The sequence below is a fragment of the Eleutherodactylus coqui genome, chromosome 6 (genome assembly GCF_035609145.1).
Source record: "Eleutherodactylus coqui strain aEleCoq1 chromosome 6, aEleCoq1.hap1, whole genome shotgun sequence".
Classification (NCBI taxonomy): Eukaryota; Metazoa; Chordata; class Amphibia; order Anura; family Eleutherodactylidae; genus Eleutherodactylus; species Eleutherodactylus coqui.
This window is the reverse complement of record NC_089842.1, coordinates 195,725,625-195,740,897: the sequence shown is the minus strand read 5'-3', so window position 1 is coordinate 195,740,897 and position 15,273 is coordinate 195,725,625. Positions and strand designations below refer to the sequence as shown.

The 15,273-nt window shown below is 48.8% G+C and overlaps 1 protein-coding gene across 1 annotated transcript in view; it reads right to left on the bottom strand.

Annotated features, from left to right (window-relative positions):
- LOC136571800 (protein kinase C delta type-like) overlaps nt 1-14,774 on the bottom strand; it is a 37,902-nt gene extending 23,128 nt beyond the window's left edge. Inside the window, exon 1 of the mRNA XM_066572427.1 lies at nt 14,586-14,774. Coding sequence (XP_066428524.1) covers nt 14,586-14,774 — 189 coding nt within the window. The remainder of the gene's footprint in view (nt 1-14,585) is intronic.
- Between the last annotated feature and the right edge of the window lie 499 nt (nt 14,775-15,273).

Below are 15,273 nucleotides of genomic sequence, written 5' to 3'. Positions count from 1 at the left end.
CTACTACTGAAATGGAACTAATACTGTGCTCCCCCTATACTGCTGCTAGTGATATGTTACTGGGGCCTGTCCAGACTGCTACTACTACTGAAATGGAACTAATACTGTGCTCCCCCCTATACTGCTGCTAGTGATATGTTACTGGGGCCTGTCTTGACTGCTACTATTACTGAAATGGAACTAATACTGTGCTCCCCCTATACTGCTGCTAGTGATATGTTACTGGGGCCTGTCTTGACTGCTACTATTACTGAAATGGAACTAATACTGTGCTCCCCCTATACTGCTGCTAGTGATGTTACTGGGGCCTGTCCCTAATGCTACCGCTGAAATGTTACTAATTCTCTGCTCTGCCTATACCGCTGCTAATGCTATGTCACTGGGATGTGGAAACGAAGGTTTCCCAAAGACATGATGTTGGCGAGGCCATTTCCCACCAACGCGGTTACTGTTAAGGTGCATATAACCACGGACACGTGGAGAGGACACGTAGTGCCTCAAAAACATCCCCCTCCTCCTCCAACAATGAAAACATTCTTGGCAAATACCTTTGCATTGGTCCGTCTGGTGGCAGTCCAAGAATTTCACCTTTAACGACACAACAAGAGAGCCCCCCCACCATCTCCCCGCCACGGCCCACTTAATCCGGGCCACATTCCGAAAACCAGCTAAATAAAACCGCGCTACTAGGTCCACAGTTACTGTTAAGGTACATATTACCAGTCTGACTCGGGCATGCACTGTGGGCCGAAGCCCACCTGTATTGTATCTGACGTTAGCTCTGCTGAGCAGGGCACTGCAATGGGATTTATTTATGTACCGCCGATGGGTTCCAGGGAGCCACCCATGCTGTGGGTCCACAGGGACTTCACATTACGGATTTGTACCTGCTAGTGTCTATGTATTAAAAACCCCGGTCAGACTGGGGCATGCAGTGTGGGCCGAAGCCCACCTGCATTTAATCTGACGTTACCTCAGCTGTGCTGGGCACTGCAATGGGATTTGTTTATGTACCGTTGGTGGGTTCCAGGGAGCCACCCATGCTTTGGGTCCACATGGACTTCACATTAGGGAGTTGTACCTGCCTGTGTCTTCTTATAAAAAAACCCCAGTCTGACTGGGGCATGCAGTGTGGGCCGAAGCCCACCTGCGTTTAATCTGACATTACCTCAGCCGTGCTGGGCAATGCAATGGGGTTTATTTATGTAACGCCGGTGGCTTCCTGGGACCCACCCATGCTGTCGGTCCACACGGAGTTGTACCTGCCTGTGTCTACTTATAAAGAACCCCAGTCTGACTGGGGCATGCAGTGTGGGCCGAAGCCCACCTGTACTTAATCTGACGTTAGCTCTGCTGTCCAGGGCACTGCAATGGGATTTGTTTATGTACTGCCGGTGGGTTCCAGGGAGCCACCCATGCTTTGGGTCCACACGGACTTCACATTAGGGATTTGTACTTGCCTGTGTCTATGTATTAAAAACCCCGGTCAGACTGGGGCATGCAGTGTGGGCCGAAGCCCACTTGCATTTAATCTGACGTTACCTCAGCTGTGCTGGGCAATGCAATGGGATTTATTTATGTAACGCCGGTGGCTTCCTGGGACCCACCCATGCTGTCGTTCCACACGGAGTTGTACCTGCCTGTGTCTACTTATAAAGAACCCCAGTCTGACTGGGGCATGCAGTGTGGGCCGAGGCCCACCTGTATTTAATCTGACGTTAGCTCTACTATCCGGGGCACTGCATTGGGACAAACTACAGGAGCAATACAGCGCTAATCAGACGTGCACAGCTACGCTAGCATTGGAGTCCGCTGTAGGCACGCGATTGCTGAGGGTTTGTGCAGAGGCCTATGTCCTGGGTGCAGTGAAAGTCCGCTTCCAGCCTAGGATTGCTGAATCTGTGGGCCGAGGCCTATGCCGTGGGCGCGGTGCAAGTCTGCCATGTTTGGCCGCTCAGATCAATTTTTTGTTCATGTCTTGGGTTTCCTAGGACCCACCTATGCTGTTGGTGCAAACTTAGTTCCCATTGCGGTGTTTGACCTGTCTGGCACAAAGGCACTTACTGACTTGGGTAGGGGGCAGAGCGCTGACGGCTTTCCTCTTGCAGTGTGGATTGAGCTATGCGACACCTTGACAGAATGAATACTGTGTGGCACATGGATTCCCCATTGCTATGCCCACGTTTGCAGCTCCTGACGGAGGTGGCACAGGATTGGAGTTCTCATTGCTTCTGTACAGCATTGTGGGCTATCGCCCTGCCCCTTTTAAAGAGGGTCGCTGCCTGGCCCTGCCAACCCTCTGCAGTGTGTGCCTCCGGTTCATCCTCATGGCAGACGCACTTATAAATAGACATGAGGGTGGTGTGGCTATGAGGCCAGCGTGTGGCATGAGGGCAGCTGAAGGCTGCGCAGGGACACTTTGGTGTGCGCTGTGGACACTGGGTCATGCGGGGGGGTTGGGCAGCATGTAACCCAGGAGAAGTGGCAGCGGAGTGTCATGCAGGTAGTGATTGTGCTTTGTTGTAGGTAGTGTGGTGCTTAGCTAAGGTATGTATGCCTTGCTAATGAGGGTTTTTCAGAAGTAAAAATTGTTGGGAGGGGGGGGGGGCCCACTCTTGCCGCTATTGTGGCTTAATAGTGGGACCTGGGAACTTGAGATGCAGCCCAACATGTAGCCCCTCGCCTTCCCTATTCGTTTCTGTGTCGTTCCCATCACTTTCTTGAATTTCCCAGATTTTCACAAATGAAAACCTTAGCGAGCATCGGCGATATACAAAAATGCTCGAGTCGCCCATTGACTTCAATGGGGTTCGTTACTCGAAACGAACCCTCGAGCATCGCGGGAAGTTCGACTCGAGTAACGAGCACCCGAGCATTTTGGTGCTCGCTCATCTCTAATATTCACCCCTCTTTCCGTTTGATAAACATATTTTTCTTCCTTTTTAGCATGTGTGCAAGTTCTGTGTTTATCCATCCTGGTCTCTTTAAATGCTTCCCATTCTTCCTTCTTTTAGGGATTATTAACGATTGTGCTTTGAGAATCTCATTTCTCAATATTTCCCAACCTTCTTGGACATTTCTATCCTTAAGAACATCCAGCCATTGGATCCCTCCTTGCCTCTTTCTGAGTTCATTAAAATCTGTCTTTCTGAAATCCACCCTTGGCATTTGAGCCTTCTCCCCCCCCCCCCCCCCCCCCCCCCCCCCCCCCCCCCCCCCCCCCCCCCCCCCCCCCCCCCCCCCCATGGTTATCCAAAATTCAATGATATTATGATCACTGCTTCCTATAGATATGGTCAAGTCAAGATGTAGTTGTGATATGACCATGAGCCACATCATGTCCATTTTTAATTGTTTTCTATGGGAATTTTTATGTGCACCTGTTATATTGATTAAGCAGATTAAGCATTTAGCAGCAGGTATCTCTCCCCCTGTCTTCATGTGCTGTTTTGTTTTATGTAGGAAGCACATGTCTAAAATTCCGCATATGCAATCCAAATGTAACTGATTGTCAGGCTTATTACTACATTATACTAGACACCATATAAATGTGTTGTTTAAGGCGGGTTTCACATGGCCGCATGTGTGAAAATACATGCGTTAGCACAACTTATTTGCGCTGTGAATGATGCGCTTTTGCACATTTTACTGTACTTTTTGCACTGAAAGGGACATTACATATGTGTGCGGGTCACATTCGTGTCCTGGATTAAAATGCTATGTAAACTAATTAGTTCCAGATAGGCTCATTTTTCTGCGAAATTGTGCAGTGTAATGTGCAATTATGTGGGTTTTGGGTGAGCGCATAATACATGCCACAATAGAACATGCGGGGTTTTGTTTCCCATAATATGCATGTCAAAAAAACACTGGTGTGAGTGGCCCAATACAAATCAATATGACATCGTATCATACGCCTGAAAATTGCGGGCGTGATGCGCATTAACAACACGCCCGTGTGAGAGCGGTCTGAGGGGGGACAGTTATGTGGGAAGGGTTAGGGTACCCTTACACAGTACAACTGTCGCTCCTGTGCACAGGAGCAATAGTCCTTTAAATGAATGGAGGCAGGGCGAGCTGGGGATTCTTCTGGACCACCCACCTAAATTCACAGTAAATTAGGATTTATACAAGTAAAATTTGTGTGCACATTACGTAGTGAAAAGAACCCATTAATTTCAATGGGTTTGTTCGCAGTTGCATATTTTGCCTGCGCAATTCCCTTGCGCAAAGGATGAGCAGCATGTTCTATTTTCCTGCACATCTGAGCAGGGAAATAAAACATATGGAACTAATTACACTAATTAATCATTGCAATGGCTGGGACCAAGGTTTCTGGTTTTGTTGCATGTGCAAATGCACATAATTTGCGCATGCAAAAAGTACAGCATATTGCAATGCGCAGAAATGCATTGCCAAATACACATTTAGGCTTGTGTGAATCCAGCCTAAACAGGAGCCGATCATAGATTGAGCGACTCCTGTTTACACTGAGCGAGAATCCGCTCAGCAGTTGTTCCGTTTCAATGAGCTGAAATGTACTGACTAGCGACAACGCAGCTACTTCTCACTTGTTGTCCAGAGGCGCCGGAATAGTAGCCCCCGGGGGACATATATGGAGGCAGCCCATGATAGGGTTAACGGGGAGGCCAGGGTTAATAGAAGTGAGAAGAGGGGGGGGTGTAGTATAGGGAGGAGTAGAAGGGGAGGTAGAGAGAAAGTGCAGGAATAGCGGAGGGTGGAGCATCCTTAGGCTGCAACGGAGGAAGAAGAAGCAGAAGAGGAAAAGACGGAGGCCACGAGGAAGAAGAGGGAAGACCCAAGACCCGAAGACCGAAGACCCGAAGACCGAAGACCCGAAGACCGAAGACCCGAAGACCGAAGACCCGAAGACCCTTTGGGTCCCTCACGGGCCTTTCCGGGCCGCCTCCCTGCACCATCCATGCCATTGGGGGAGCGCAGGCCCGGGAGGAATCTCGCCGGGCGGCACGGCGCAGCGTCCGCTCTAGGTCCCGTGCTGCCAGGGGGGCAGGGCCTAGCACCGGACCGTCGGCTGGGAATACAGCTACAGCGTGGGGCCGCTCAACAGGAGAGGCGGTGGTGGCAGAGCAGCCCCACAGTAACCAGTTTGGACAGGCTGAAGTGCGGCCCGTGAGAGCCAGGCCGAGCAGCAGGCGGGCGGCTGCGAATCCGGAGGCGCGACTGCAGCCAGGGGAGGACCCCGGTCGCCAGCTTGGGCCACATTCCGATGAGGACTCGGATCCGCTGGAGGGAGGATCGGCGGCTGGTGGGACTACAGCCCCTACGCAGCCAGGTGAGCAAACACACGGGGACAGTACACACCATGCAGTTAGCTGCGTTGCGCCCGCGGGAGTTAGCTATGGGGGGTGGACAGGGGATGGGGGGGCGATGGCAGGCACACGTGGCACAGCGACCGATTTTGGGTTATTTCTGGGTGGCTTATGGGAGTTGTGGCGCAAGCAAGATGCAGGGCCAGGGCCGTCGCCATTAGCTGCTTGGAAGCTACCGTCCAACGCGTCGATCGCCGATGATAGCGCTAGGGGAGGTAGCACGTCGGGGGCGTTGTTAGAGCAGCAGGTAGCACCCGTTACGGTAGGAGTCCAGACGGAAAAAGACGGCGAAGGGTTCGCCTGGATGACAGAGCGAGGGGGGAAGTTTATGTGTGTTTCGAGGGCCCCCTAGGTGCACACTTAAAGAAGGAAGTTAGAGAAAAGATTTGGCGCGACGAGTACGTCGAGATCTTTTCCCTTCTCCCTTTGGAGAAATTTAATTTAGACAAAGGGAAAAGGACTGAATATAAGAAGGAAGAGGAAGAGAAACGTCGGTGGAGACTGATTCCACAGACATTCTCTAACTGGATGCAAGCCTTTGCTATTCTGGCCAGCGTTATAGGTGAAAAGGCGCCGGAGAATTGCTCCGGCCTTTTTTGCTACCTCGATGCGATAGGTGAGGCGTACAGGGTATACGGGGGCCAAACGTGGCTTAGGTACGATCAACAGTTTCGTCAACGGAAAGCGATCCGACCGACGATTCGGTGGGATCAGAAAGATATAGGCCTATGGTTACGGGTAATGGCCCCAGTTAGGTTTGGCCAGCCCTTTCAGGGGGGGGGGCCGGGACTAGCAGCTCGGCCAGTGGTTCCCAGGGAGGGGGTCAGGGAGGACAGTCGGGGAGTCATAGGCTCGGATTGTGTTGGCAGTTTAACGACGGCCAATGCAAATTCGGGAACACTTGCAGGTTCAAGCACTTCTGCTCCGTGTGTAACGGCACGTCACACGGAGCAGCAAAGTGCTTTAAAAAAGGGAAAGGAAAGGGTTTCGGTGCAGCTGGAAAAAGGGATGACACCAGTGAAACTGGCAAAGATGGTGCCGTTTCTAAATAGGTACCCCGACCGAGATAAGGCGAGTTTATTGTTAGAGGGTTTTAGGGATGGTTTTAGAATTTCCGCCCCAGTTCATAGGGTTCCGGTCACAACCAAGAATTTGCCGTCAGCGCTTCGGCACTCGGGGGTGGTGACTGAAAAACTGTTTAAGGAGGTTCAGTTAGGCCGCATGGCGGGACCGTTTCGTTCCCCGCCCGTGGCGGACCTGGTGGTCTCACCGCTGGGGGTTGTTCCTAAGAAGGAACCTAACAAGTTTCGTCTCATACAGCATCTGTCATACCCAAAGGGGGCGTCAGTAAATGACGGTATAGACCCGGAAATTTGTTCCGTGGTGTATACTTCATTTGACGCCGCAATAAAATGGGTTCGCAGGTATGGGCAGGGAGCGAAGCTGGCAAAGGTGGACATTGAGTCTGCATTTAGGTTGCTCCCAGTAGCACCAGAGAGCATCCGTTTGTTAGGGTGTTTTTGGGAGGGAAGTTATTTTGCGGATAGGTGCCTACCCATGGGCTGTTCCATTTATTGCGCTTATTTTGAAGCGTTCAGTTCCTTTTTAGAATGGGTAGTTAGGGATTGCACGGGGATTAGGTCAGTGATCCATTATTTGGATGACTTCCTATGCATAGGGCCAGCGAGTTCGCCTATTTGTGCAACTTTGTTGGGGTCACTTCAATGGGTTTCCGGTCAATTCGGGGTGCCTTTGGCACCTGGGAAGACAGAGGGGCCCACTACGTGTTTAAAGTTTCTGGGCATTACCATTGACACGGTTGCAATGGAATGCAGACTGCCCGAGGAGAAGTTGACAGAGTTAAAGGCGGAGGTAAAAAGAGCAAGGGTTGCCACCAAGGTCACTTTGAGGGAGCTCCAATCGTTATTGGGCAAGCTTAATTTTGCTTGCCGAATTATGCCGATGGGGCGAATTTTCAGCAGGAGTTTAGCGTCAGCAACGGCGGGGGTTCGGTTACCCCACCATTTTATCCGACTAGGCAAGGGCCACACTAAGGACTTGGCAGTATGGGCGGCGTTTCTAGAGAACTACAACGGTCGATCAGTAATGATGGAGGAAATGGTTGACAATTTCGATTGGGAATTGTTTACCGACACCGCGGGGAGTTCGGGTTTTGGGATCTACTTCCAGGGCCAGTGGTGCGCGGCAGGATGGCCGAGCGAATGGTTCTCGTCAGGTTTAGTAAGGAATTTGGTGCTACTCGAGCTCTTCCCCATCATAGTGGCAGTGGAGGTATGGGGCGATCAGTTTAGGAACAAGAGAGTACGCTTTCACTGCGACAACCTGCGGGTCGTGCAGGCAATAAATAAATTGTCTGCATCGTCCCCTCCAGTGGTGGCCTTACTGCGCCACCTGGTGCTGAAAGCGTTATCACTGAACGCTTGGATAGGTGCGGTACATGTGCCAGGGGTGAGCAACTCATTAGCGGATGCTCTTTCTCGTTGCCATTGGGAGCGATTCCGACGGTTGGCCCCTGGAGCGGAGAAGGAAGGGGTGTCTTGCCCGAGACACATCTGGAGCGTGGTCGGCGAGCAGTGAGGCACTTGATAGGTACCTCCCTGGCTCGGAGTACGTGGACGTCTTATAGGGCAGCCTGGTTGGAGTGGGAGGAGTGGCTGCGGCAGTGGGGAATTGTGCGTTCTGACGAGGACAGGGTAGGGGCATTGTTGGGATGGTTGGGGAAAAGTTCAGAGACAGGTTTGTCAGTCGCGAGAGTTAATAAGTTTATGGGAGGAGTGGCCTTTGGCGCTAAGTTGACGGGTGTGACGGACGTTACAAAATATTTTGTAGTGAGACAGGCACTAAAGGGGTTTAGAAGGGGGCGGGGCGGCAGATATGCGTCAGCCGATCTCGTTCGACTTATTAAAAAGATTGGGTGGCGCATTGAGGGAGGTATGCGGGGACGGGTTTGAATACTCGCTTTTTAAGTTGGCCTTTTCATTAGCTTTCTTTGGGGCTCTACGGGTGGGGGAACTGGTTTCCCCCAGCAAAAAGAAAGGGGGGGTTTACAAGGCGAGGATTCTAAGGTTATAGAGGGGCGGTTAGAATTAGTCATCCGTCATTCCAAGACAGATCAGGAGGGAAGAGGTCGGAGAGTGTCGCTGGGACGAGTGCGGGGAGAGTCCATGTGCCCAGTTAAATGTTGGGAGGACTACAGTTTGTTAGCAGGAGTCAGGATAGGGCCTCTTCTGCAGCACCAAGATGGTTGTTTTTTGTCAAGGTTCCAGTTCGAGGCGGTGTTAAGAAGAGCGATAGATACGCTGGGTTTAGACAGCTCTAATTTCGGAACACATTCGTTTCGAATAGGCACGGCGACGGAGGCAGCAGAGAGGGGATTGGATAGTCAAGCGGTGATGGGCATTGGTCGGTGGAAGTCGGGAAGGTTTAAACGTTATATCAGGCCGCATTTGCTTTAAGGCGGGGGGGGGACGGGTACGCGGCGGGGGTTAATTACGACTAGTTGTTTTTCTTTTGTTACAGATCATCGAGCTGGTGTGGATAATGGGCCACTCATTTGTGTGTTGGGGGGGGGGGGGAGAGGGCTAAGATTAGGCCTAACGGTAGACAGTTAAGGTTGAGTAAGGAGACGGCGGTAATTCGATGGATCGGAGTGCGAGGCATGGCCTGGTTCCGGGTGTTACAGGACGTTCAGCGCCTAGTCTCCCTAGACAGGCCGCCTAACATCCTCGTACTGCACGTCGGGGGTAACGATTTGGGGCGTAGACCCTTTAGGGACCTAGGCAGAGACATCAGGTACGATATGCTACGTATGTTGCAGATGTACCGGGGCTTGATCTTGGTCTGGTCTGAGATGGTCCCTCGCAAGGTGTGGTGCGACGTGCGCTCAGTGCGAGGGATAGACAAGGCCAGGATCAAGGTTAACCGGGAGGTGTCCCACTTTGTGGCGCGTAATGGAGGAGTGGCCGTTCGGCACATTGATCTTGAAAAAGGAGTAGGAAACTACTGGAGGAGCGATGGCGTGCATCTCAACGAGATTGGGACGGATCTGTGGTTAGAGGGGGTACAGGAGGGAATAGAACGCACGTTAGTTCTGTGGGGTGCTGCGCAGGCAGGGGGGGGGGGAGTTCTTGGAACCAGCTGATATGTGGGGCGCAGGGGGGGGGGGGAAACGGGGGGCTGATGGCTACCTCCCCCCCCCCTTTTGGTATAGTGTGTGTGGTCGGCCTGTCGCCTCCCGGCTCTGTCAGGCCGTAGTCCCTGCAGAGAAACGTGGCCTAGCCTAGGAACGGCTAGCGGCTCTCTGAGTCGGGAGGAGGAGGGTGACTAGGGGCAACCGGGTATGTGTTGCCCCCGAGTCGGCGGTCTCGCGACGGGAGGGTTTTAGCGGGAAGGATTTCGGTCTCCCGAGTCGGATAGAGGTAGAGCGGCGGGAGGCAGGACGGAAATCCTTTTCCCTGTTGGGGAGGCGACAGAGGGGGTTGGAGGCTCCAGGGAATTCCCCCCTTTTCAGTGGGTTGTTTTATATGTTTTTACCCCAATTGTTAATTGAATTTAATAAACGGCCGCTGTGGCCAAAATTTATCCAAGCTAGAAGTTGCAGCGTTTTAATTGGTACAGGGGGAGGTTGGGTTAGGTCACATCCGGTATACCCGCGTCATGTCATTTGAGCAATTATTTGGAAACTATCTGCCCTTGAAAAGGTACCATCATGTTTTTGCCTATTTACATTTGTAGATTCCATTGACTTGACTGTAAAGCATCTGTCTCCTGCTATGAAGAAAAGTAGGGGAAGGGTATATTTTTATTATTTTAATGCAGACAGCCCTATTGAAGTGGGGGTGTCCGATAACTGGACAAGCCCTTTAGGTCTTGCGAGCGTATACTAAACAAGCATATTTTAACGACACGAGACTGCTGGAATAGATTAGTTGTGCTTGCTTTTTCATTGCAGTTGTGAGTTGGGCTTTTTATTGCAGGTGACAGTTCAGGAAGGAAACATTTAAATTTCACTTAAGAGTACAATAAATACTAAGCTGATTTTTAACCGTGATATTGTTTATACATGTAGCATATGATGTTCTGTGCCTTTTGATTTTCTTGTCCCACTTTAATCTAATTAACTACCATGGAGAATATTTAGTAAGTCATTCAAAAATTTCATAAGAGGACTGCATTTACTGGAAACCTAATTTTCATTTGTTAACATGAATTTAGGTTATTTTACGAGAATGCTTTGGATATTAGATTTTAAAGGGGTTCTCCGCTGAGAAAACATACAATTTCTGAAAAGAAAGCACTTATTAATAGATTCCAAAGGCATTTTTTGCTTGCTAGAAAGCACATACTAATATCTTCATGAGTCAATTTGACCAATTGTGCCACTACAGCCCTCAATCATGTGACACAGGAAGTTGGGTTGTTTATTTCTGTATGATGACGACACAACTGGTTGACGTCCCTCCCTTCCCTGTTAGTGTCAGGTTGTCATCATTCATGTCACTTCAAGGGGCATGTTGAGTATAATTGACGACCCCAACTTTGGTCATGTGAAAACTGACTTGCCTGACAAATGGTAGGGAAAAGCAGTCCTGAAACACTAAAGAGGCATGTATGAGGGCACAGACAGCATGGATGTAGTGGGAAAAGGAGAATTCTGAGACTTATAGTCTTTCAGTGTTCAGTAAAAGACTGTGTCCCGCTTTCAACTAGTTGTAAGTTATGAAATATACACAGCTTTCACTTGTAATAGCTATGGAGTGCTAAGTAGTGATGAGTGATTAGTGGTCAGAATCGGACAACTTGTACCAAAATCATAATTCAGAACAGCCCGATTCTGACTCCCATTAAAGTCAATGGCAGTAAAAACTGGATTCACTAATTTGCTGTACAGAAGGCCCCTAATACAGGCAAAGCCTTCCAAATTGCATGAGCATACAGCCACACATCTGGGGAGCACTGTGCTCTTCGCAAAAGTTTGTAAAAATATTGTAGAGTATTGTAGTGGTCACTCATTGCACAGGGGTGTCACTGAAAGCAAAAGAAGGCCCACGTAGTGTCTCCTAGATCAAAAATTACTTAAAAGGAGACAGCAGGTGTTCGGCTTGTTTTAAAAGCAATGTCATAAATTTTGCAAAGGACACATTCTACCATAGGAACAGAACAATCAAGCATGGGCTTTCTCATGAAACAGCTGCAGGGCTATCAAAAATGATGCCAAGTAAAACTGCAGGTGTGCTGCTTTTTTAAAAGCAATGTCACAAATTTTGTGATGGCCAAATTCTACCAGGTGAACAGAACACTGAGGGAAAATCTGTAGAGCTACAGTTGTTTTTTGTGCTTTGGAAAATGTTAGTTTTGGGATTGAGGAGGAGGGATATGAGGAAGGGGCAGACACAGATGAATATCCTGCAAGTGTTGGGAGATGCTATGAAATGTGGGCCACCCATTACAGCTTAAAGGGGTTGTCCCACGATGACAAGTTAAAGGGGTTGTCCCGCGCCGAAACGGGTTTTTTTTTTTTTTTAAACCCCCCCCCCGTTCGGCGCGAGACAACCCCGATGCAGGGGTTAAAAAAACCACCCGCACAGCGCTTACCTGAATCCCGGCGGTCCGGCGTCTTCATACTCACCTGCTGAAGATGGCCGCCGGGATCCTCTGTCTTCATGGACCGCAGGGCTTCTGTGCGGTCCATTGCCGATTCCAGCCTCCTGATTGGCTGGAATCGGCACGTGACGGGGCGGAGCTACACGGAGCTACACGGAGCCCCATAGAGAAGAGGAGAAGACCCGGACTGCGCAAGCGCGGCTAATTTGGCCATCGGAGGGCGAAAATTAGTCGGCACCATGGAGACGAGGACGCCAGCAACGGAGCAGGTAAGTATAAAACTTTTTATAACTTCTGCATGGCTCATAATTAATGCACAATGTACATTACAAAGTGCATTATTATGGCCATGCAGAAGTGTATAGACCCACTTGCTGCCTCGGGACAACCCCTTTAAGTTAAACACTTCTGTTTGGCCATATACATGCACTTTGTAATATACATCGTGCATGAAATATGTGCCATACAGAAGTTATATACTCACCTTCCCTACGCTGTCGTCCCCGTCTCCATGGTGCCGTCTAATTTCAGCGTCTAATCGCCCGATTAGACGCGCTTGCACAGAAGGGTCTTCTCCCTTCTGGTTGGTCCGGGTACGAGCGGCGTTCTGGCTCCGCCCCCTTCTACGCATCATCGCGTAGCTCCGCCCCATCACGTGTGCCGATTCCAGCCAATCAGGAGGCTGGAATCGGCAATGGACCGCACATAGCCCACGGTGCACCATGGGAGAAGACCCGTGGTGCATCGTGGGTGAAGCTCCCGGCGGCCATCTTGGAGGAAAAGAAGGAAGAAGTTGCAGAGAGGGGATTCGGGTAAGTAAAATTTTTTTTTAGAATTTCAACACATCCCTTGGGTTTGTCCTGCGCTGTTTGTCCTGCCTATGCAAAAAAAAAAAAAAAATGTTTCGGTGCGGGACAACCCCTTTAATGCCCTACTTCCAGGACATTGACCCAGTGGGCTATTAATAATAATAATAATCTTTATTTATATAGCGCCAACATATTCTGCAGCGCTCACAATACAGGGGAAATGACACAAGACAACGGTTACATGAAGTAATCAATTGATAGAAACAGAAGGGGTGAGGGTCCTGCTCCAACGAGCTTACACACTACAAATAATGGGTGATACAGAAGATAAAGGGGCTGGAGATGTGCACGATATGGCGAGGTGAAGAGTGAGGGATGCTATACACAGACAATGATCAGGCCGTATAGTGGCGGAATCGGGATGACTGCAGTGGCGGTTGATTACGGCTAGCGGGAACTGCAGTCTGTGGGACAGGGAGCAAGTTATCAGGCGGAGTACTGAGGGGTTTGGTTTAGGGGATATGGTATGCTTCCCTGAAGAGGTGTGTTTTTAGAGCACGCCTGAAGTTTGTCAGTGATTGCCCGGATATTTTTTGGTAGCACGTTCCAGAGAATGAGAGGTTCGAATTACAGGGGCACTAATATAATGCCCCTGGTGTTTGTGGTCAGGTGCATCCTGCCACTGCCAGTATTCTGCAATGCCAGGAACATGTTATCACTCACATGGTAGTGCAGGACAGGGACATCTTTTTGGAAAAAGATATGGTGGCTGGGCATCTAGTAGTGTGGATTAGCATGGAACATCACATCTGTATCCACAAGCCTGAAGGGCAGTGCCATAGTAATTTGTTTGCTAATTATATAAATATTTGTATTCTGTAACTGAATGTCATTCTGATCACCACTTGTATTCTGTAGCTATGCTTCATTCTATATTAAGAAAAAATGTTGTAAGAACTGTTTCTTTAAGACTGTGTATTGTATGCGTCTTAAGTTTTAGAAATGTTTTGACCATGAAAATTGGAATTGCAGCAGTGACTGAAAACCAATTGAATGTTGCTTTTCAGACAATTAGCTGACTCACATATTCTTTATATTTTGTCGTTTTAATTAAAATATAATGTTGGCAAAAATCCTGGGCTTGGGCAATATTAAATATCAGGGCACCTGCTCTTGTTTTCAAAAAAACGTGTCAAAAGAATTTGATATATGTTTGAGAATACAGATGATAGTGTAGTTTTCAGAAATTCCTGTGTATTCTTTTTAATTTATAAGACCGGTATCTCTGTAATTATTCATTCTTCTATATTTTTTTATATAATGATGATGCATACATTGTTTTTTTTTTACTAATTAACCCTGGTGGCATTAAGCCCAGAAAGGACATATCCGACATATCTGCTGTTTTGATAGTTATGTAAGTGCTGAATTAGGAAATCTTGTGATTTTTTTTTCTCGTGTTTTTCAAAACTCTAATTAATTACTTATTTTTTATTCCTGACCTTTTGACCACAATTCAAATAAAAAACTTGCAGATGTGATTTATGGGAATTCCAATGTTATGTAAAAACTCACATTCTGAGAGCTAACTCAAGATAAGAAGAACTATATATATAATATATGCCATTATTTAGTGATATATAAAATGGCATATATATATATATGCCATTTTTATCACAATAAAGCAGAGTACATTCAGTGCCACCAACGTGTATGTGTCTCTCCATACAGCCTTCAGCCTGCAACTAGTAGTAGCTGATGGTGATGATACGGACCCTATATTTTTTTGTGACACCCTAACCCCTGTCTTAGCAGGTTGCTGCTCTGCAACATCTGCCTCTTCCCCTTGTGAGCTGCTATCCTGACTCTCCCTGTTTGTCCATATTGGGTTAAGCACCTCATCATCTTCCACCTCCTCTTCCTCTTCTTTGTCCTTCTCCTCCTGAGTGGACTCTATGTCACAGTGAACACTGAATGTTTCTACCTCCATTTCCACATATTCCTTAGTACACAATGCCTGTGGAGGGCTGACCATGCACACTGACTCACCCTCATCTTCCTCTTCGGAGAAACAAATGGTTGGATACCAGTGCATTCAATGTTTTGGTCTTCTCTCCCTGATTGTTTGGACTTCCTCATTGACATCCATGACTCTGAATGATCAAACAGCTCCTCAGACTGATACCTGTGGACTGTTTCAGAGTGTGTGGAAGATTTGGCATGGGGTGAAGTAGAAGGGGGATTCTCATGGCCGACTGTTGCAGACTGACTGCTCTGTGCCTGCGACTGGGAGGAAGAGGGGGCGATAGTAGTTGAGCCATATTGTGTCATCCACTCTACAACTTGTTCTGAGTGCTGCAGATGTAATGTATGGGCCTCATTTCCTGCAGAATATGGAGGAACCACTTGAAATGCCAATTTGGCCCATCCGGTACCACCTCTATCACCACTACCAACGCATTCCCTATGCCTTGTTTTGTTCTTTTGCT